The sequence below is a fragment of the Medicago sativa genome, chromosome 7, assembly GCF_051527215.1.
Source record: "Medicago sativa cultivar Bolivia chromosome 7, Bolivia_mono, whole genome shotgun sequence".
Taxonomy (NCBI): domain Eukaryota; kingdom Viridiplantae; phylum Streptophyta; class Magnoliopsida; order Fabales; family Fabaceae; genus Medicago; species Medicago sativa.
Window position 1 is genome coordinate 81,691,273 of NC_140755.1, and position 23,523 is coordinate 81,714,795.

Genomic DNA, 23,523 nt, shown 5'->3' on the forward strand with positions numbered 1-23,523 from the left:
ACACTTGATATACAATCAGAGGTGCTCACAATACAAATCAGATACAGACTCAATGGACTTAAGAATTTCTAAGATATGACTTTGAGACACAGAAATTCTAAGTGAATGCAGAACAATTTCAGCAGAGGTTTGGTACTTGTGAGAATCTTGTGAGTCTTTCGTTCAGCGTTCTTGCATTACCAATTCTCTAGGTCTTCACTCCTTTATATAGAGGTGTGAAAGAGACGTTGTGAAATTGCCAGCACACCAAAGAGTCGTTGTTGAAGCTTGATCTTTCACCAATGATCTTTTGCCTGATTTGGTTGTTGTCCTATGAAGAACAAATTTGAAATCCATTCCTTATCCAAAGGAACATCTATGCAGGCGAGACCGTATTCTGGAGCTGTTTTCTTGTCTTGAGGTGCAGACACAAAACAGAGTAGTGGAGAACGTGGTTGTACAATTCGTACAAAGTACAATGTCAACGCTTTCGTCCAAATTGCAAACACACACCTTCAAACACCTTTGAAATGACCGTTGCAAGCTCCACTAATCCTTTGTTTGTGTTTTCGAATCCAATAGACAGCTTTTGCATTGATGATTCTTCAATTCTTGATTCTTTGCAAATCCAGTTGATATTCAGCTTCTGGTGAAATGGCTTCTGATGAGGCAGCTTCTGATGATGCAGCTTCTGATGATGCAGCTTCTGATGATGTGACTTCTGGACCTCTTGTCTTCAGGAGCACTATTCTTCAGGAGCGCTATTTCTTCAGGAGCGCTTTTTCTTCAGGAGCAAGTTGCCTTCAGGAGCGTCCAAGCTTCAAATTTTTGTTGTTTCCATAGCTCTTTATTTGCTCATTCAGAACCAATGATGATGTAACTTTATAATTATGGTCCTGTACACTTGAACAAATATTAGCTAATCCAATTTACAATTTTTAATACCTTGTTATCATCAAAACTCTTTAAGGTTTATTGTTAAACACATTTTGTTCCAACACAATCCAATCTCGATGTTGCAGTTGGACAATCTGACTAATAAGAGGAGCATGAAGATGATGAGATTCGACATCCGACATGATCAAATCAATAGCCATCCTAGAATCTGATTCAAGAATAATGTTCCTATGGCCCACATCATACGCAATACGAAGGCCGTGAAAAATGGCATACAATTCAGCCGCCAAAGCAAGAAGTAATACCACAAAATCCAGAAAAACCAAGCAACCAATCACCATTACTGTTTCTAATAAGACCTCCAAAACCTGATCTCCCAGGATTAGAAAGAGAACTACCGTCAACATTAACTTTGATAATATTATCCAACGGAGGAATCCATTTAACCTGTCGAATGGGCTTCTGAGTTGCATCATTAGAAAGGTGCACCACCACATCTGAATGAAGAGAATTAATATGGCTAAGACAAACCCAATTTACCCAATCATTTCCCTTAAAAACCTTCTGATTTCGTGCCTTCCATAAGACCCAACATGCAATAATGAAGATTTTACCATTAAGAGCAAGAGCAAGGGCATAATGTTTGGGTATTTTTGTTAATGTGACATATTCATTAATAACATGTCAACACTTATTTATTATTTTTTGTCAAAGATATATTGCGACCATATAAATGTTAACACGTCATTGATAAATATGTCATATTAACGGAAGAAAAAAAAAGATGAATTTTAAAAACAAAATAAAAAAGATAAAAAAAATGATTTTCAAAATAGAGGATCAAAATTTCATTTAAAAAAAATAGAAGGATTTCTTAAAAAAAACAAAAAAAGGAAAGAAGGATAGAACTAAATTTTAATAAATAAAAACAACAACAAAAAGTTTATGAACCAAATTGTTGTATTTCGTATAGTTATGGATCCTTTAATTGATTTCAAAAGTTAGTTTAAAGACCAAATTGATGAGATAGTAATAGTTTAGAGACTAATTGATATATTATTCTCAGGAAGGATTAATTGGAAAATGCTATTATACACTCTTTAAAAGATAAGTTTTTTTTTTTTTTTTTAAAAGATAGGTTTTTAAAAAATTTGTGTATTCAAAAATTGAAAATAAATTATTTAATTTTTTTAAAAAAAAAAATAATAAAATCTCACAAGGAGAAACAAAACTCCATTTACACGTCGTTAACCCATTTACACACCTTTACCTGTTCATAACCCTAATTGTTGATGCGCTACGCACTATTGGGTTGTGCGAAGAACAAGAAGAAATGGGGCGACGGAGGAAGAGAATTTCAGAAGCACCACCACCACCAGCGGTGGATAAGATCAGCAGTTTACCGGACGCGATTCTGAGCGGGATTCTGTCTCGTCTCCCTACCAAAGAGGCAGTTGCCACAAGCATTCTGTCAAAGAGATGGACTCATCTCTGGAAATTTACCGACGGTATCAACTTCTCCGGCATCATCACAGTGAATAACATTGAATCTAATTACAGTTTAAATGAGTCTATATACTCAATTTTGGTCTCTCGCGACGCCGCTGGCTCTCATTTCATCGATAGTTTTAGTCTCGAAATTGAATATGGTAGTTATGATCTAGCCTTACGTTTTGGCATTCACAACGTCAACAAATGGATTAACTTCATTGTTCAACGCAAACTCAAGCATCTTCGTCTCCACGTCAGTGTGAATAGCCTTGATGATGATGATGATGATGATGATGATGATGATGAATATGGCATACCCAAATTGCCTGTTGGTATTCTCACATGTACAACACTTGTAAGCCTCGACCTCGGTTGGTTCCTTGTGAAGCCTTTCGATTCTTCTTCTATTAGATTTGGATTTGGATTTGGATTTGGATTTCCATCACTCAATGTCCTTCATTTGGACAATGTGATCTTTGATGAACTTCAAGATTTTTTGTTGCTTTTAGCTGGATGTCCAAATCTTGAGCATCTACGAGTTGTGGGTATATACTTCCATGATGAGGAAGTAGATCCGCTATTCATTCAAGAGTTTAAAAGCTTTAGCTTACCCAAATTGATTAGTGCACATATCACTCATTGTTGTTTGTCTTCATATTTTCCGTTGAAAGCACTATCTAATTTGAAGTCTCTGAGGATAGATACATTCATGTTTCGCACAAAAGATCACAAATTCTTCCAGGTTCGTTTTATTTATTTATTTATTGAGTATTATGCATTGCTACCTCAATCTATATAATACTGTCTGTGTCCAATATAACACAATTGATTACATTCAAAAATTTGATTACATTCAATAATTCCGTTTTCTCCAATTTGATTATATGTCAGTCCATTGTATTGACCACCATACGCTGAAGGAATGGGATGGAAAACAAAGCAAAAATGTGATTCATCTGCCATGTTTTTTCTTTTTTCTTTTTGTGAATTTTGCCCCAATTTGATAGTGTGTCTTTCGACATAATTCAGGCGAATCAGCTGCAACGCCGTTACGATGATATTCCTATCTTTCATAATTTGTCCCGATTGGAGCTTTACGATGATTGGGAGGTGGTACCGCAAGTGCTCCAACACTGCCCTAAGCTTCAACATCTCGAACTTTACAAGGTTTGTTAAGTCTAAGAAGTAAGAACCATATTCGGTTTATCTTTTCTTAACACACCTTAACTTTAGTTATGTGCAATATTAATAGGAAAAAGATGATGAAGAAAATTGGGTGGAACCAGAGCTTGTTCCTCAATGCCTGTCATCATACCTTAGAACTTGCACTATTCATGACTTTTCAGGCCTACACAGCGAGCTTATGTTAGCAAAATATATTTTGATGAAGGCAAGAATTTTACAAATCATGGAAATCTGGAACAAATGGGATGAACCTAAAATCAAAAGAAAATTGTCCACTTGCCCAAAGGCCTCTGCAACATGCCGACTTTTATTTTATTGATAACATATAGACTGTGTAAATAGTAGTTTCTCTATCCTGCTTGCTGTTTTATTAGCTTCTATTTGGTTGTTTGAACTTTGAACTATGAGTTATTATGAATGTCATGACTTTGTCTCGCTGCACTAATGAAGGAAAAATGATCTTTAAATGATTTATTAGTACTCATCTACCCTAACTTTTTATTTATATACATTTATGTATTTATTGAACCTGTTTATGACTTCAATTAGATCAAGGTTCATCCATTGTACGGGCACATGTATGCAAAATTCAGACTTGATTGCACAGCCACAGGGCAGAGGCGTGTATGAAGGTTACAAAAGCAGATGTCTTCTCAAAGGAATCCATGTCTGTCTTTTGCGAATTTTAAGTTATGGAATACAATATTCATATTTCATATATTAAATCCCAATGGGGCACTAAATATATCATATTTCGTATATGAATGGTCTGCATAACAATCTGTGTTTTCTTAGATAGCATATTTTGGTAATGTTTGTTGTTTCTATTTATATTTGAGTTGAAGTATCCCTTATACTCTCATTTTAGTATAGAATCTCTTTGCTGTTATATGTGTATGTGTGTGTTGGGCAGCTAATCCTATATAATAATGATTAATGAGAAATATTGCAATCTTAGTGGGTTAATGTTATGAACGTGGATCCACCCGTGTTTGTAATTAAGTGCTAGAGTTGATACATCCATCAGTTTGCGGTGCCTTGCTCTTTTTAAGTTTAGTTTTGTAGTTTGTTTCATTACATGCTTAGTTTCTGAATTGAGGTCCAAGAGGAACAAACTTGGCTTCTCTAAAGTAAGAGGATCACAGATTACTTATTCACGTGACAAATGAGGATCTTAAACATTGATATGAAATTTAGTGCTTGTTATTATGATAAAATATATCCACATTTGTCACAAACAATTGATTTATTAGAATCTGGTTTTGCCATCAAATGTTTCCTTCTTAAATTTGCCTCATGCTTTAGAGGACTGTTTGTCTACTTTGATCCATGTGCTTCAATCTCAATTGAAAGTAAATATCTTGATGTTCAGGTAAATGTGATGCCACTATCGAACTGTTAACTGATGTTAGTTTATTGCATAACTCGGTCTAGGGATAGTTTTTGGGAAATGCTAACAGATATCTTAAGGACATTTGTTAACAAATTCCCTTAAGATACCTGTTAGAATTAATGATAAGATAAAATGCATTGACTTCAAATAAAGTGGCATTTGAAGAGAGGTTGGGGCTGGTGACATTGACTTCATATCATCTTACAGTGAGCAACTTTTAAAGGTTGTTAGATTATGAAGTATATAGATGTTATTATAAGTTGTGTTTGTGTCATATTTTTTTTCTCTCGTCTTCTCCTTACTCTCTTTAACCATGGTTCTTTCTAAATTTCTTTTAGATTTTTGCTTCAGTTGGATCCATGTGATTCCGTTTTTACTTGCTTTGTGTTCAAATGCTTGTTTGTACACTAGAATTCTTCTTGAAATTGTTTGTACACTAGAATTCCTCTTGAAATTATCTGCAATTTTTACAATTAAATGCTTTTTTGAATGAGTTGTGTTTTTACTGAAAAATAGGCTCGAATTTCCTCTTTCTTGTGGGAAATTTAGAAATTCAATTTTTCTTGTTTAAAAATGATTTTAAGTGTTTTGAAAATTGGAAAAATAATGTGAAAATGATGTTTTCGGGTCACCAATGCTAAAAGAGGTTAAAAAATGTACTTAGCAAAATTGAAGATTTGACAAAAGGGATGCTTGAGAGGTTGACACATAGGATTTGAGGTTTAAAAAATGGGGAATAATTGGGCGTTATTAACATTAAGATAAGATTGAAGTTATGTTAAGATTAAGATTACTAAGATAAGATTAAGTTTAAAAATTAGGAATTGAGATAAGATAATATTAAGATTAAGAGTAAAACTAAGATTAAGATTAATAAGAATAAAAAAAAAGGTCATACTAACCGGTGTCTCCGGAGCACTGGTTAAACAAAGCAAAAAAAGTAATTTTAAATTGAAAATGACATTTTTTTTGCTTAATTGCAATTTTGGTCCTCCTATTTTTACCATTTTGCAGATTGGTCCCCATATTTTAAAATTCAACAGTTTTGGTCCCTCTATCATATTTTTGAACTATAAAAATGTGATGTGATAAATTTTAAATGTCGTGGAATATGATCTGAATATGGAAAAAGATCAACATCGATGGCGGTATCATACATCTATGGAGTATAGAGAGAGGCTAAAAACGGACTCCACTTTGGTGCCATAGCTTGTGTGCCATTGGTGCCATAGCTTGCATCTCCACCACACACACACACATCACACACATATCCCCACACACATCCACACACATCAATGGCCAAGATTTCCCCAATGGCACCAATGGCACACAAACTATGTTATGGAAGTATTTTCCGCTAAAAACAATTTGGCGGACGCATGAATACAAAAGATTATAAATAAATAAATAAAATTGTAGAAGTTTAAAATAAATAATTTAATCATATCATTAATTCATTTCTCTTTTATTTTTTGCACTTGTGAAACGAGAGAGCGCGCCAAAGCTTTATTTACTTTTCGGCACAGAAACCCTAATTGTAATTGTAGAGGCGCTGCACACAGTCCAATTGAGGGAAGAAGAAGCAATGCGTCGACGGAGGAGAATTTCTGAAGCAACACCACCACCACCAGCGGTGGATAAGATCAGCAGTTTACCTGACGCGATTCTGAGTCAGATTCTGTCTCGTCTCTCTACCAAAGAGGCAGTTGCCACAAGCATTCTGTCAAAGAGATGGACTCATCTCTGGAAATTTACCGACCATATCGAATTCACCGACATCACACTGAATGACATTGTTTCTACTTACAGATTCAATGATTCTATGTACTCCATTTTGGTCCCTCGTGAAGCCTCTGCCTCTCATTTCCTCAACAGATTCACCCTTGAAATTGAATACGGTAACACTGATCTTGCCTTTCGTTTCGGCATTCACGATGTCAACAAATGGATTAACCTTGTTGTTCAACATGGACTCAAGCATCTTTCTCTCCATATCCGTGTGGATGACCTTTATGATAATGACGACCAATTACCCAAATTGCCTATTGGTATTCTCACATGCACAACATTAGTGAGTCTCAACCTCCGTCGCTTCCAAGTGAAGGGTTTTGATTTTTCTTCCGTTGGATTTGGATTTCCATCGCTCAATATCCTTCAATTGAGTGATATGGTCTTTCATGAAGTTCGTGATTTTATGTTGCTTCTGGCTGGATGTCCGAATCTTGAGCATCTAGGAGCGGTAGATATACACTTCCATTGTGAGGAAGTAGATTCTCTTACCATTCAAGAGTTTAAAAGCTTAAGCTTACCCAAATTGACCACTGTTGATATCACTGAATGGTGGGCTTCATGGTTTCCGGTGAAAGCACTTTCCAATTCGAAGCATATGTGCTTGCATACATTCATGTTAAGCACAAAAGATCACAAAATCTACAAGCTCTACGAGGTTCGTTTTATTTTGAATATCATGCATTGCTACTTCAATCTATACATCACCGACATTTCATATTTAAGGTGTGTCAGTGTCCTACATTACTGCTGATGTCGACATGTCATGTCATGTTGGTGTCCAACATTACCCGTGTTCAATAATTCTTTTTTCTCAAATCCATGTCAGTTAAATGAATACCATACACTGATGGAATGGTATGGAAAACAAAGAAAAATTGTGATTCATCTGCATTTGTGAATTTTACCCTAACTTGACATCTTTATAGTTAATTCAGGTGCCACAACGCCCTTACAATGGTACTCTGATATTTCATAATTTGACCTACTTGGAGCTACATGATAACTGGGAGTTGGTAGCACAAGTGCTCCATTGCTGCCCTAAGCTTCAAAGTCTCGAACTTTACCAGGTTTGCTAATTCTATGAATCACATCCTGTTTATCTTTTCTTAACACGCCTTTATGTTGAATTTTATTTTGTGTCCTATTAATAGGATTCATATGACGCAAGGAGGAGGAATGAAGAAGGTGGTCAAGAAAATTGGGTGGAACCAGAACTTGTTCCACAAAGCCTGTCATCATATCTCAGAATTTGCACCATTCATAACTTTTTAGGCCTAGAAAGCGAGCTTATGTTAGCAAAATATATTTTGAAGAAAGCTAAAAGTTTACTAATCTTGGAAATCTGGAACCAAAGGGAGCAAGCTGAAATAGAAAGAAGATTGTCCACATGCCCAAAGGCCTCTGCAACATGTCAACTTTTATTTTATTGATAACATATAGATTGTGTAAATGGTAGTTTCTCTATCCTGCTTGCTGTTTCATTAGCTTCTATTTAGTTGTTTGAACTATGGGCTATTATGAATGTCATGACTTTGTCTCGCTGCATAAATGAAGGAACAATGATTTTTAAATGATTTAATTTGTACTCATCTACCTTACCTGTTTATTTATTGAAACTGTTTATGACTTCAATTACATTAAGGCTTATCCATTTTACGGGTACTTATATGCTAAATTCAGATTTGATGCGCAACCACAGGGGGCAAGAGTTGTCTATTAAGATTAGATAATAAGATGTCTTCTCAAAGGAATCCATGTCTGTCTTCTACAAATTCTAGGTTATGGGAGACAATATTCATATATTAAATCCCAATGGGGCACTAAATATATGATAGTTCGTATATGAATGGTCTGGGGAAAAACTTCAGTGCTTTCTTAGATAGCATATTTTGTATTGTTTGTTTATGGCTTTTCTGCTTTCCCAGTTGGTTGTTTGTTGTTTCTTTGTTCTGAACCCTATTTATATTTGAGTTGAAGTACCTCTTGTACACTCTCATTTTAGTATATAACTTGTTTGTTGTTGTGTGTGTGTGTGCGCGTGTTTGTTGGGAAGCTAATATATAATGATGAGAAAGATTGTAATCTTAGTGTGTTCTAATGCTCTCAATGTGATGAATGTGGATCCACCCCCTGTTTGCAATTAAGTGCTATAAGTTGATACATCAGTTTGTGGAGTTCTGCTCTTTTTAATTTTGGCTTTGTAATTTGTTTCATTGCATGCTTAATTTCTAAATTGATGTCCAAGAGGCACAAACTTGGCTTCTTTAAAGTGAAGAGGATCACAGATTACTTGCTCACTTTAGTGGGACAAGTGGAGGGTCTCAAAGATTGATATGAAATTTACTCGTTGTTATTATGATAACATATATCCACATTTGTCACAAACAATTGATTTATTAGAATCTGGTTTCCCATCAAATGTTTCCTTCTAACAAAAATTCTTATGCTTTAGAGGAAAGTTTGTCTCCGTTGATTCATGTGCTTTGGGCTCAATTGAAAGTAAATATATCAATGTTCAAGTAACCTTTTCCGTGATGCCACTATTGAACTGTTAACTGAGATCAGTTTATTGCATAACTCAGTCTAGGGGTAGTTTTTTAGTCATAAGCTTATCTTTCGAGGCTGAGAAAAGGATTAAGATCAGACCACCTGCCAATCCACACCTATGGTGAAGGATTCACCTCTGTGCTTTACCTTTAGAGTCGTAGATGGGTAGACATTCTTCTCGATCACTGGTGGAGCTACCTTGTGACAGGGGAGGCCATGGCACCCACAAAGATTTGAAAAAAATTCATACTATACGGTTATATTTGTAAACAACTCATGCTTTATTTCAACAATGGTTAATGTCAATGTTGAATTGAAGTTCTTTTATTTTTCTTTTACATTTTCTTTTATTTTTCTTTTACAATAATAACATTATTATATATTAAAACACAAACATGATTACTGCTAGAGAAAACGAACCCCCAACCACTATACCAACTTGTTTTTAGAGTAACTAGTATGCCAGCTTGTAATTATGATTATGGTTTATTGTATATAAAAATTATTATTATTATTATTATCTATTTCCGTAGAAAGTCTTGTATGGAAACAACCTAAAATAAAAATAAAATTGAGAACATACAAATATAAAAATTAAAAAAGAAATAATCTAGTCATTTAATTTAATAGAAAATGTTTAGCTGGTCACAACCATTTAAACACTCACACAAAAATGTATGTCATTTAATTATTTTAGAAGTGTAGATCATTTAATTAGTTTTCTTTCAAAAAAAATTATTAAATTATTTTCTTTTCCTACTTTTTAAAAATATGAGTGTCTAAATAATGTGCTAAAATGTTAATGACCATATAAGATTTGGTCGCATATAACATAATTTATTTTCAACGTGTCCAAATATTTTTTTATCAAGGATTGTATTAACTATTTAACTCTTTTTCTTTAGTCGGTAGTATTTCTCATATTTTGGCCCCCTCGTAAAATTTGGTCTGGCTCCACCACCGTTCTCGATCTCATTTTAGTAACATGATCTTTAACAACCTCTATTAAAGTTCTAGGCGTTACTATTTTGTGTAACTTCTGATAAAAAGACTCCCGTTTGTCCAACATGGTGTAGAAGTCATTGAGAAAATAATCCAAAAGATACAAACAATTTTCTTATAGTCCCCAATGTCTAAGTTGATTTATCTATTAGTTTTACGATGTTATTCTGATATTCATCTGCAATATTTGGTTTCAGCTCGGTCTCTCATTTTTAAAAGAATTTCATTTTGGTTCCTAGAGTTGAATGGGAATTTACCGTCATCGACCTTGGCCATGAATGGGATGGCAAAATGGGTTGGATCTTTTAGGTTGGTCAATTTAACCCACCTTTTTTAGCGGGTTGGTTGAGGTTTTGAACCCGCAACTAGTTTGGTGACTTTCCTGTTAACTAGAGTTGTCAAAATGGACTATCAAGTCTGTTTAAGGTCGGCACCAACGAGCATCAGGTTTTTTTTTTTCCTGGTGTCTAGTTAAGGGAAAAAAAAATTGCGGTGTCTAGTTAAGAAAACTTGTGTAAAAATGATATAAAAAAAATGAATGACATATTCAATTATTTAAAAGTAAAAAAGAAAACCAATGATTTTATTTTTTTGATATTTTACTTTCGTATGGTAAAATTGTTCCTCCAATATTAGCATAGGCGACCCATTAGTAAATGTTAAAAAAAATATTTTAACAGTTTTGGCCCCGCAAGTATCAGGAAGTTGCAATTTTGGTCCCTAACAAAATAAAATACAATCCCAGCCCTCTACAAATTGTCTCTTGTGCAGTTTCAATGATTCTATGTCCTCCATTTTGCTCTCTCGTGAAGCTACTGGCTCTCTTTTCCTCAACAGACTCACCCTCGAAATCGAATACGGTAACACTGATCTTGCCTTTCGTTTCGGCTTTCACAATTTCTATAAATGGATTAACCTTGTTGTTCAACGCGGACTCAAGTATCTCCAGCTCAGTATTTATGTGAATGGCATTTTGAGGTATATCCAATTACCCAAATTGCCAACTAGTATTCTCACATGTACAACACTTGTAAGTCTCAAGTAACCTCAATCGGTTCCGAGTGAAGGCTTTTGATTTTTCTTCTATTGGATTTGAATTTCCATCACTCAATGTCCTTCATTTGAACAATATGTTCTTTGATGAATTTAGAGATTTTTTGTTGCTTTTAGCTGGATGTCCAAATCTTGAACATCTACGAGCGGAGGATATACGCTTCGATTGCGAGGAAGTAGATTCTTCAATCATTCAAGAGTTTAAAAGCTTAAGCTTACCCAAATTGATTAGTGCAGTGCACATATCACTCATTGTTGGTCTTCATATTTTCCGATGAAAGCACTGTGTATGTAGTTTGGAGTCTCTGGGGATAGATACATTCATGTTTGGCACAAAAGATCAAAAAATCTACAAGCTTTACAAGGTCCGTTTTATTTTGAATATCATGCATTGCTACTACAATCTATACAACACCGACATTTCATATTGAAGGTGTGTCGGTGTCCAACATTACCGGTGTTCAATAATTCTTTTTTATCAAACCATTAATGGTGTCCACATGTCATGTCAGTTAAATGAATACCATATGTTGATGGAATGGTATGGAAAACAAAGCAAAATTGTGATCCATCTGCATTTTTATTTTATTTTTGTGAATTTTACCCTAATTTGATAGTGCGTCTTTACAGGTAATTCATGTGCCGCAACGCCCTTACGATGGTACTCTTATATTTCATAATTTGACCCACTTGGAGCTCTATGATAATTGGGAGTTCGTAGCACAACTTGCACAAATGCTCCATTGCTGCCCTAAGCTTCAAAGTCTAAAACTTTACCAGGTTTGCTAAGTCTATGAATCATATCTGGTTTATCTTAACACACCGTTTAATTTTATTTCATGTACTATTAATAGGATTCATACGAGACGACGGGGAATGAAGAAGATGATCAAGAAAATTGGGTGGAACCAGAACTTGTTCCACAAAGCCTGTCATCGTATCTTAGAACTTGCACTATTCATAACTTTTTAGGCCTAGAAAGTGAGCTTATGTTAGCAAAATATATTTTGAAGAATGCAAAAAATTTACAAATCATGGAAATTTGGAACAGTGGGGAGCAACCGGAAATAGAAAGAACATTGTCCACAAAAAGCTTATGTCTGCAACATGTCAACTTTTATTTTACCGATAACATATAGACTATGTAAATACTAGTTTCTCTATCCTGCTTGCTGTTTCATTAGCTTCAATTTGGTTGTTTGAACTTTGGGCTATTATGAATGTCATGACTTTGTCTCAGCTGCATAAATGAAGGAAAAATGATCTTTAAATGATTTAATTTGCACTCATCTACCTTACCTGTTTATTTATTGAACCTGTTTATGACTTCAATTACATCAAGGTTTATCCATTAGACGGGTACTTGTATAGTTGTATGCTAATTTCAGATTTGATGCGCTACCAAAAAGGGCAAGGGTTGTATATTAAGATCACATAAGTAGATGTCTTCTCAAAGGAATCCATGGCTGACTTTTGCAAATTTTAAGATGTGGGAGACAATATTCATGTATTAAATCCCAATGGGGCACTAAATATATGATATTTCGTATGAGTGGCCCGCGGAACAATTTCAGTGTTTTCTTAGATAGAATATTTTGGTACCGTTTGTTAATGGGTTTTCTGCTTTCCCAATTGATTGTCTGTTGTTTCTTTGTTCTGAACCCTGTTTATATTTGAGTTGAAGTACCTCTTGTACTCTCATTTTAGTATATAACTTATTTGTGTGTGTGTGTGCGCGCGCGTGCGCGCGAACGATGAGAAAGATTGTAATCTTAGCGAGTTCAAACTTCAAATGCTCCCAATGTGATGAATGTGGATCCACCCGTTTGTAATTAAGTGCTATAAGTTGATACATCAGTTTGTGGAGTCTTGCTCTATAATTTTGGCTTTGTACTTTGTTTCATCATTACATGCTTAATATCTAAATTGACGTCCAAGAGGAACAAACACGGATATGATATGTAATGGTTGTTATTATGATATGATATGTAATGGTTGTTATTATGCTAAAATATATCCGCATTTGTCACAAACAATTGATTTATTAGAATTTGGTTTGCCATCTGTTTCCTTCTAAAATTTGCCTTATGCTTTAGGGGAAAGTTTGTCTACGTTGATCCATGTGCTTTAGGCTCAATTGAAAGTAAATATATCAATGTTCAGGTAAACCTTTTTTGTGATGCCACTATTGAACGGTTAACTGAGATCAGTTTATTGCATAACTCAGTCTAGGGGTAGTTTTTTAGTCATAAGCATATCTCCTGTGGCTGAGAAAAGGATTAAGATCACACCACCACACCTATGGTGAAGGATTCACCTCTCTACTTTATCTTCAGAGTTGCAGATGGGTAGACTTTGTTCTCAATCTCATTTGAGTAACATGATCTTTGATAACCTCTATTAGAGTTACGGATGTTACTATTTTGTGGAGCTTCTGGTTAAAAGACCTCCATTTGTCCAAGATGGTGTCGAAGTCGTTGAGAAAAAAATCCAAAAGACACGGACAATTTTCTTTTTGTCCCTGATGTCTGAGCTGATCTATCCTATGAATTTTACTATGCTATTCTGGTATTCGTCTGCAATATTGGTTTCAGCTTGGTCTCTCATTTTTAAAATAAATTCATTTTAGTTCCGAAAGTTACATAAATCTACTACCATAGTCCTTGGCTATGAATGAGAAGTACTGCAGATGTGATAGTGATGTAGCATACTGCTTTCTGAAAGCAATATTTTCAACTTTATTCAGTTCTGCATATTGAAATTTGATAGTAATACTTAACAGGTAGACTATCTTAGAGTCGTTAAGCAATATAAAATTTTTAGGAATAGATGGGCGGAGTTGGGGGGAAAAAAATCAAAGTATATAGATTAGCTAGATGTAGAGATGTTAAGAAGCAAATGCATAATTTTACTATAAGGGTTTTTTTTTCTGAAAGAATTTTACTAGTAAGATTGAAGTTATAAGAATTAAGAATAAAAATGTTCTCTTAATGATATGAAAATCGTACCCAAAATTGAACATATTAGAGGGGGTTGGGATCCAACATGAGAAAAAATGAATATGAGGGTTTGAGGTTTATTTAGTTCTGGTACTGGGTAACTAGATGCTTTTACATTTTTCAAAAACTTGAACCGGAGGATACATTTGTCTGGCCCTGAATATAGTATAATTCCTTAAAAAAAATATAGTAGAATGAACAGAGACATGAGACTAAAAAACTAACTAATAGTCGATTGATTAAAAAAAGCAATCATGAGTTACAATCCGATCGGAAATTACACACAAAAATAGTCGATCAGGAGTTACGACTAGATCGAAAGCAAAATTGAGGTGTCTATTGAACAACTCTCTCTAATTCTTTAAGTCAAAAATAATAATAATAATTAATAAACAGTGACGAAGAGAAATATATTAAGAGACTCAATAGATTGGAGACAATTTTCGCAACCATTAAACCAAGAAGCAAGAATATGAAACCAACTAAGAATGCATAATACGGATTTGGATTCTCTCAACCGTGGAAAAAAAAAAAACTTGAGAGGATGTAAATGACCTCACCATTAAAAATGTATTGGATTTTACAACTTATGGAGTCTAGTACATAATCCTTTCAAGTTGTTTTTTATACGATTGAAAATATCAAAATCCACATAATACATATGTAATGTAGATAGATATATTTTATAATGTTTTTTTTTTCTTTTTCTAAGAAAAAAAAAACTTGAGAGGATGTAAATGACCTCACCATTAAAAATGTATTGGATTTTACAACTTATGGAGTCTAGTACATAATCCTTTCAAGTTGTTTTTTATACGATTGAAAATATCAAAATCCACATAATACATATGTAATGTAGATAGATATATTTTATAATGTTTTTTTTTCTTTTTCTAAGAAGCTAAATTAGCCCGTCTAAATTGGCACTAGAGAGAATCGAACCTGAGACCTTAAAGAGGAGCACACTCCCAGATCCCAAGTCAATATCACTAGGCCAACCCAAGTGGGTTTATTTTATAGTGTTGAGAGAGTTTTTTTTTTGCAATGAAAAAAAAATCATGCAACATCTTTTTTTTTTTAACAAATTTTCAAGAGACTTAATTACCTTTTGATCCGTAAACTTAACTTTGAGATTCAAATTGGTATCATAACTTTAAAAATCAATTTGATCCTTTAGCTTTACTTTGGTCCTTCCTATCACATCACATACATATAAACGACCTTAGCAAAACATGGTGTGGCATCTGATGTAGCTTTAGACATAAACTAGAACATTATGAAAGTCATATCTGAAACGTCAAGTTTAAAATCATTCGGTTTTTTTTTTTTTTTCAATTGCAGGGGTTTGTAAATTATTCTTTTCCAAACTTGCTTCAAATTCATGCGAGCAAAAACCACTTTTCCAAACTTGCTTCAAATTCATGCGAGCAAAAACCAAAATGCCCAACAGTTTTGTACTCCTTTATGCTCTGGTCCATGAATTTCTAAAGGTTGACTCTAATCAGCCTTCACTTGGTGAACCACTACATCAAACATGTTATTAATCGGATTTGGCGTGGAAAATTAATATAAAATATAAAAGGGGTTATTTAAACTAATTTCTTCGCATGAACAACTTTACTTTGCTTAATGAAAGAAGAATAGCTTGGAAATGATCACGTGAATAGCAAGAAAACAGACACTGAGCTGACATGTTAAAAGACGTTGAAATACAAAATTAAAAAAAGATATGAAACTCATTTTTTACCAACAAAAACATTCCGGATGAAAATTAATCAGGTAAACTAGAAGAAAAATTGATCTCAATCGAGGCTTTGCATATCCACCCATGCTTATGCATAGACAACAAAACAAATGTGTATTCCTTTTGACAGAGGCGTGTAGTGACCCTAACACGCAAAATTATATCATTCCTAGCTACGAAGTTTTCAGCAACTGGAAGGATGCGAGCAAAACCATCCTACCAAAATTTAAAATAACAAATGCAAGAAAATTGGAAACAATGTCTGAACTTGAAAAGAATATCATCCAACCATGCTTGAGAACTCAAGCAACCTCAGCACTCCTCTGTTTATTTATGGTCCCTATTCGCTGGTTTCCTAAGTTTCTTAAGCAAACTATAAATTGTCGTCATTGTTGGTTACTTCATTCCTTTGCAATCTCTGCAATGGGAGCAGGAGCAGCACCACCGGTTGTTGGCCTAACAAATATAACAAAAAATTTATTAGGCACATGTATCCCACTTTAGAACAAATATATCACAGACTAGCATTTGTAAAAACTTACAGCCCCACAAAGACTTTGAAAGCATCATATATTCCCCACTGGGCTCCGGTAAGTGTTCCAATCATAACAATACGGAGAGGGAGACCTCTGGTGAAGAGACCAACCACACCAAACTTCGCAACAGCCTGCATCAAACAGTAGATAACATCATCACATTAGATATACTTGTAGAAAACATACAAAACGCAAAACAATTACATAGATATGACATAGTTGAAACTCACATCACCAACTGTTGCTCCTTTGGCGTTGTTCAGAAAAGAGACAAGGTTATCAGCAGGATGAGACACAATTGCACAAAGTACACCAGCAATGTATCCACCAGCAAAACTGACACCAAGTTGCAGCCCTTTGCTGCACTCATTCTTTGGTTGTGGGATGGCATGCTTATAGATTTGCTCAACAATGGTCTCAAAAGAGGCAAATTTCATCATAGTGTCTGCAAGAAATAATATAATTTAGTTTTACATGTCTTATTATCAGGTTTCAACCCCTTAGGTTCCATCATAAGTTATCTTCCTATTCGTAACACATAATGACATGAACAAAACAAGCTTCAAACTTAAATTGCAGATCAGTAAACTGCACCATCAATATTCATACCAATGAGTTTCATCATTTCTCAGCAAACAACAATACAGTAGAAGATATATGAGTAAGTAGGAATACAAAAAAAAAAAAATAACAAAAAAGGATTATGGTGATAAGTATTACTAAAATATTATTCATGACATCATAAAACAAAACGTACACTAAGAATGTCTTGTTACATGAAAGTGCTACAAATGTCATGATTTATGCAATACAGATCATTTAGATCTTTTAGTCTAAAGACATTCAAAAGAATGGGACAACTTATATCCTTGACAAACTTTTGGCTTCCTCTTGAATGAATTTTCTAAAACTCATAAGTAGAAGCAGGTAATTAATCCTAAATGATAAATTTTAACAGCAAAAATATCAACAGACGGAATATTTAGATTAAAAATTGACTTGAAGTCCAACAAGGTAGTGTAACATGGCTAACAATCATGACATGAAAAGCAACATGATATAACAAAAAAATGATGTGCAAACTGGAATGCCTCAGATGGTAACGGAAGTAACAGATATTGAACAGCATTCAAAGTGTCCAGTCAACAAGGATATTGCAGTATAGTGCAAACTACAAACTTCAAATGTAGAACTTACATGGAATCTGCCTTCCCCATAGAGGCACTAATCCCTTGTACAGCCTGCAATCATAATATATTTAGTTAGATCCCATCCTAATTCCTAGCATAGATCAAGAGCAACATAATACAATCACGCTCATATAGCAATTTTATCGCTGACAAAGTTTATAAGCATACCCCAAAGCTCCTTCCGACTTGACAAATTTTGGGAGCCCATCACCAAGACCTCTTGCAAAACCGGGCTGAGTTTGAACACGGACTTTAACAGCCTCGAATGGGCAAAGTGCAACGTCAGCAATAACCTCAGCAGATGCTGAACCAGCAAGGTAGATCAAGGTCTTGTATTTGGCTGCATACTCAGGGCCAGCAATATCAGAATAGTACTTCTTAAAGAACTCATAGAACCCAAATTTGCAAGCACCCTGTGCACTGTAACCAAGTAATGTAGGGACCCATCCGCGGAAAAAGCCCTTAACTCCCTGCTCCTTGAACAAAACTCCAAACCCTGATGAGATGCTCTTGTACTTGGCAGGGTCAATCTGAAATAAACAATCAAATAACACAATCACAACACAATACATAGCTACAACCAACTAAACAATTCCAATTCTAACACCAACAACACAACCAGTTTAACAATACTAGTAATTAACAATGACAATAGAACACACACATCAAGACTACTCATCACAGATTCAGCAATTTAAGACTAGGTGCTATATCACAATATTTGTAATAAATAGCATTTGCGGAGCAATAGCAATTAGTTCAAATTTTGCTATGCAGTAGCGTTATAGCGTCGTCAAAACTGTTATCTAACAACACTGCTACACACATAAAATCACGTATTCAGCACTTTAAGATTAACAAACTACGAAGTCAAATAATGAGTTGATATACCAAATATGAATAATCTTCAACACAATCGAACTCAAAATATCATCAAACTCAAAATCTCAACAGAGTAAAAGGCAGCTAGAATAACAAAAGGACATGAAAATGATAGATGTGATTACATACAATTTTGTCGTTTTTAACCACAGGTGTTGATGTGTCAATGACCGTGTCGTGACCGGTGGCTGTGTTTCATAACTACTGATCACAGACAGATGCAACAATTTAAGACAAACAAACTACAAAGTCATCAGCGAAGTAAATGTACCAAATATGAATATTTCATCACAAAACAATCCTACTCAAAATATCAACAGACTAAAACGCCACTAGATCAACAAAAATCAAAGTACATGATCAAAGAAAACTGCAAAATTCAATGGTAAAAAACTCAAAGCATTTCAAAGCTTCGTACTAATAAAATCGAAATTCTAGGAAGCACCAATCAAGCGATCCTTCAACTTAACATACAACAAGAATCAACACGTTCACAGATCTACTAAACCAATATAACAGTATCACAATCAAATCAAAATCCATAACAATTCAACAACATTCACAAAATCCTAAAAGCATTTCTCAGATCTAAACCATCACAAATCAAATAAACACCTTAAAATCAAACATAAATCGCAACAAATCTAAACAATAAAATCCAGATCCAAGAAAACGAAGAAGAAAAGCAAGACCTGCATATTACACTTGACTAAGTCAAGAGGAGTAACAGTCATATGAGTAAGACCACAGCTAAGAATTCCACCAGCAGTACAAGCAGCATAGAAAGCAGGAGAATACATCTCGATCTTGCCAAAAGGTTCCTTAGGAGAAGGAATCATGAATCTACCGGATCCAGTTCCACGGAGTGAAGGCGGCGCGGCGGCGGAAGGAGCGGGACCGGAACTGACGATCTGGTGAATAACCGGTAGGGTTTTGGTGGAAGAACCGTAGAGAAATGAAGGAATCATGTTTCTACGGTTAGAAGAAGAAGATGATTCTGCCATTGCGAGAGAGAATTCGTTCGTTAATCGAAGTGAAGCAAAATGAAATGCGAGAGAGGAGGGTTCAGTCTCTCCCAATTCTTTTGCTTTTGCACCAATCACTTTGTTTCTACAATTACACTCTTTTACTTTATATCGCTGTGATCAATTTTATATGGACCGAAATGCCCCTTCCATTTTGTTGGAATTATCGCGTTGACACTATGTTAAAATTACAGTGTTTTTTTGATAGGGAAAATGAAATGGCCTAAACTTAGTGGAATATTCCGTGATTCTACTCAGCGAGGGAGTAAGATGAATTTCATTTCATATTATATACTCCCTCCGTCCCATATTATAAAGAAAAAAAAATATATCACACTTATTAAAAAAACTAAAATATAGTAGTTTGTAATATAGTTTTTTGTATTGTCTTTGAAATAAGTTTTATTAGAAGATATAAAAACAATTTTCATTGGTAGTTGATTATAAAGAAAATGAAAAAGAGAGTAAATTGAATGTACTTTGCATTTAATTTTCCTTTTGAAAAGTTAATTTTTTGAAAAAACATAATTAAATATAATAAAAGTTGGTTTTTTTTTCTTATAATTTGGGACAAAGAAAATGAATTTTTTTTACTTATAATTTAGGACAGAGGGAGTGTAATTTTTGTGAAGTTATATTATTTGGTTATTATGATGTAGAATGGACTTTCTCTTCCAAACTTTTGTTTTAAAATAAAAATAACAAATTTTATTTTGATGAAAAATTATAATAAGTATATTAAATCCTTCAAAAAAAAGTAAGTATATTAAATGATTAATATGACAATATCAATGAAGCATTTTAACATCAGAGACTATTTTGATTAATAGAGTGCGCAATCATAGACTATTTGAGAATTTCGATACGTTGAAAGACGACCAAAATGACTATTATCCCTTTTATTTTCTCATCTTCTTTTATCTTTTCGTTTTCATTAATTTTGAAAGAGAGATGCTTGGAAGAGAGAATGTATGTGTCTTTAAATGGTTACGGTTTCCTAAAAAGGCAAAGTGGTAAAGAGTTGTTATTTTCTATTGTTGCGAAATTTAAATAAGGTATAATGTTCTTATTCCTCATACTTAAAATTGAAGTGGTAAGGTTTCAAAAGTACGACTCAGTTAGTAGCTGCTATAACATTTGGTTTGATGTGGTGCGTATTCGAAAAGAAAATTTAAGTAATAGGAGTTTGTCTATCCACAAACTTACCTTCTTGTATTTTCCCCTTAATCGATGGCAACCCTAAACATATTTAAGGTGTGTGATTGCATAAAGCCTCATATTTTTAGAGGCACCATGTTATTGGACCGTACTAGTTAAGTCTAATACATACATACATATGTGTATGTGGGAGGGAGGGAGGGAGGGAGAGAGAGGGGGAGAGAGTGTGTGTGTGTGTGTGTGTGTGTGTGATTTATATATAAAAATGACAACAAGTTCATACTTCGCACATGGCACTAAAAATCTACCTAAGGTCACACTTGCAAATATCTTAAGATGTTACCCATTTTGCTTTAGCATCAAACTCGTAATTATGAAACATTTTAGGACATTTTGCTTCACATACATATATGCTACCAAAAAGTATCTCATTCACGACTGAAATACCTTTTCCAATAAAAAAATTTCTCCTATTTTCTAATGATATTTGTTTATTCCCTTTTTCGCTCTCAACTTTGTGTTCTTAAAACTAATAATAGTGTGTGCGTGTGTGTGACAGAGAGAGGATCCAAACATGTATCTTGTTATTATGATCCACTCAGATTCAACCCTTTTCACTTTGTCCAAAAATAAATTTAATTTTATTGTAAGAGGTAGGAATGGTAAGTGCATTAGACATATCATGTGGACAAACATATGGCGAAAACCAGTATCGTATGTTGGGCGTACACATGCAAAGAGTCATGTTCGTATTTTTCAATAATGGAAATATAGATAAAATACGATGTAACAGAAATGGACACTACATGGTTGTTTTCTTTCTTTTCCATGCACACTTGATGCGTGAAGGTTATGCAGATTCTAAAAAACTAGAGCTCGACATAGAGGAAGAAGGCTTAGTCTTCTTCAAAGATGAGTATCTCATATGAATATTTAAATTAGAATTCTTTCTGGACATGAGAAAATTTAATCGATTAGTTGAACTCATATTTTCTTCTTGCTCGTCATTAAAGTCATGATGGACTTCTTGTTCACTTTTAACAACTGGCAGTTTAATGGAGATGATACCCATCACATCCTTGTTATCATTAGGGATTTCACTGGTATCCCAAGGTTCATCCTTGATTTATTGCTTCAAATATCAAGAGACTCTAGATGTACCATGTGCCCAATATTATCTGGTATTTTTCCGTTCAACTTATTAAAAGATGAGTTCAACGCTTGAACTTGAATAAGTTCAAATAAACCTCTTGGAATTTTCCCAAATAAGTTGACTACTGAAAGGTCAATTGTGCGCCTCTATGAATCTGTATTGTATGTAAACACATAACTTTGACCTTTTGTAACCAAATCAACCATGGTACTAACAGGAACAAACCCTAACTCATCCTTAATCATACAAGTCATATTGCCAATACACTTAGGAGTAGATCCTGAAAGTTGATTTTCAGCTGAATCCAAGTGATACAATTTAGAGAGGTTGAATATATCTTATGGAATCTTTCCTTCAAATTTATTATCTCTCAATACCAACAATTGTAAATGTTGTGACGTTTTATTCAGTATGAACCCAGCAAGGGTTGTTCTTATAAGTTTCTCTTTAATCCAACAACTTTTGATTTTTTGTCTTCATAAAGGTTGGGTCAAAAAACAAAGGTGGCCCTGAGGGTGTGCCGGTGGTGTGGACACACAAAGTCCCTTTTTTTTTTGCACCATATTTTAAACTCAATACATGTGTGTGCGAGTGCTTGCGTGTTAATTATACAAAAAGTAGGACACTAACTTCATACTTCTCACAATATACTCAAAATCTCAATAGACAATCGTGAGTGTACAATGTTATTCACTCAACACATTCACACAAAATAGGTTCTTTTTTTCAAAGAGTCTTCTCTTCTACAATTGTATTATATACGTTTGATGTCCCAATATACTACATAGGACCAACTAGACATCTAATAAATATAACTCACATAATTACAATGTAAAGAAACTAATTCAAATTAATAATGATACTTTTATAAATAAAATTTTATGCACATTGAACAAGTATTTCTTCTAAAAAATGTATATGTAAAACTTACTGCAAAAAAAAAAAAAAAACAAGAAACTTGCACAACAATAACGATTAACATGCAAAAATTTGTCCTTGTAATAATTCATTATCCTACTAAAGAATGTTAGTGTCTAATTACAAGAACATGAAAGTACATGCCTAAAATATAGACTACATTCCTTCCCAGACACCTCTATGCAACCCAAAAGCTTTGTATGTACCATGAATTTTCTACTTCTAATTAAATTTTCTATTTAGATCAAATATTTAACCACATACTAAAGAAACTCGAACTTTTTATCATTTAAATCAATTCATTGTTGATATTTTAAGTTATTTTTTCATACAAAGAAGACCTAAGACCAAAGAAAATAAAACTACATCAAAATTACACGTGGAGTGCAAACTCTAGCAATGAACAAATGACTAGTCTAAACAAGATATAAATAAAATAACCTCCAGTTACTTTTGATGTTTCAACCCAAGTTTGCAAGTGCATCTGCACAAGATTGGATTTATGATATGAGTATAAACTTTATATTGTTGGTATTTTACTTTTGCTTTTTAATTGAATGTAGGGTTAATTAAGTAAATG

General features: G+C 34.0%; 3 protein-coding genes and 1 pseudogene across 5 annotated transcripts; 3 read left to right on the forward strand and 1 right to left on the reverse strand.

The window, feature by feature from the left end:
- The first annotated feature begins 2,070 nt into the window (after nt 1–2,070).
- Nucleotides 2,071–4,080, forward strand: LOC146909180 (F-box/FBD/LRR-repeat protein At1g78750-like). Its single transcript, XM_085724166.1, has 3 exons — nt 2,071–3,109; nt 3,397–3,534; nt 3,620–4,080. The coding sequence occupies exons 1-3, from the start codon at nt 2,210–2,212 to the stop codon at nt 3,869–3,871; spliced, it is 1,290 nt and encodes a 429-aa protein (XP_085580292.1). The 5' UTR covers nt 2,071–2,209; the 3' UTR covers nt 3,872–4,080.
- Nucleotides 4,081–6,429: 2,349 nt separating this feature from the next.
- LOC146909181 (F-box/FBD/LRR-repeat protein At4g00160-like) lies at nt 6,430–8,307 on the forward strand. 2 transcript variants are annotated; one of them, XM_085724167.1, is made up of 3 exons: nt 6,430–7,391; nt 7,663–7,803; nt 7,888–8,307. In XM_085724167.1, the coding sequence occupies exons 1-3, from the start codon at nt 6,531–6,533 to the stop codon at nt 8,164–8,166; spliced, it is 1,281 nt and encodes a 426-aa protein (XP_085580293.1). In that variant the 5' UTR covers nt 6,430–6,530; the 3' UTR covers nt 8,167–8,307. The 2 variants fall into 2 exon arrangements, with proteins under 2 accessions (XP_085580293.1, XP_085580294.1); XM_085724168.1 differs by having other exon boundaries at nt 7,672–7,803.
- Nucleotides 8,308–11,022: 2,715 nt separating this feature from the next.
- On the forward strand, nt 11,023–12,617 carry LOC146909182 (FBD-associated F-box protein At5g56370-like; annotated as a pseudogene). The gene is made up of 3 exons (XR_015017977.1): nt 11,023–11,703; nt 11,969–12,118; nt 12,193–12,617. The product of XR_015017977.1 is annotated as an FBD-associated F-box protein At5g56370-like (transcript).
- A 3,516-nt stretch (nt 12,618–16,133) lies between these two features.
- Nucleotides 16,134–19,795, reverse strand: LOC146909183 (mitochondrial phosphate carrier protein 3, mitochondrial-like). Its single transcript, XM_085724170.1, has 6 exons — nt 19,382–19,795; nt 17,976–18,337; nt 17,815–17,858; nt 16,848–17,062; nt 16,624–16,748; nt 16,134–16,537 (listed from the first exon to the last, which is right to left on the reverse strand). The coding sequence occupies exons 1-6, from the start codon at nt 19,691–19,693 to the stop codon at nt 16,483–16,485; spliced, it is 1,113 nt and encodes a 370-aa protein (XP_085580296.1). The 5' UTR covers nt 19,694–19,795; the 3' UTR covers nt 16,134–16,482.
- Nucleotides 19,796–23,523: the final 3,728 nt, after the last annotated feature.

Excerpts from the sequence above, each read along its gene's own strand:
- LOC146909180 (XM_085724166.1), top strand. The coding sequence starts at position 2,210 with ATGGGGCGACGGAGGAAGAGAATTTCAGAAGCACCACCACCACCAGCG. Across the intron at positions 3,110-3,396 it reads AAGATCACAAATTCTTCCAG|GCGAATCAGCTGCAACGCCG; the intron begins GTTCGTTTTATT and ends GACATAATTCAG. Across the intron at positions 3,535-3,619 it reads AACATCTCGAACTTTACAAG|GAAAAAGATGATGAAGAAAA; the intron begins GTTTGTTAAGTC and ends CAATATTAATAG.
- LOC146909181 (XM_085724167.1), top strand. The coding sequence starts at position 6,531 with ATGCGTCGACGGAGGAGAATTTCTGAAGCAACACCACCACCACCAGCG. Across the intron at positions 7,392-7,662 it reads AAATCTACAAGCTCTACGAG|TTAATTCAGGTGCCACAACG; the intron begins GTTCGTTTTATT and ends ACATCTTTATAG. Across the intron at positions 7,804-7,887 it reads AAAGTCTCGAACTTTACCAG|GATTCATATGACGCAAGGAG; the intron begins GTTTGCTAATTC and ends TCCTATTAATAG.
- LOC146909183 (XM_085724170.1), bottom strand. The coding sequence starts at position 19,693 with ATGGCAGAATCATCTTCTTCTTCTAACCGTAGAAACATGATTCCTTCA. Across the intron at positions 18,338-19,381 it reads TAGTCAAGTGTAATATGCAG|ATTGACCCTGCCAAGTACAA; the intron begins GTCTTGCTTTTC and ends TGTTTATTTCAG. Across the intron at positions 16,538-16,623 it reads TTCAAAGTCTTTGTGGGGCT|GCCAACAACCGGTGGTGCTG; the intron begins GTAAGTTTTTAC and ends TATATTTGTTAG.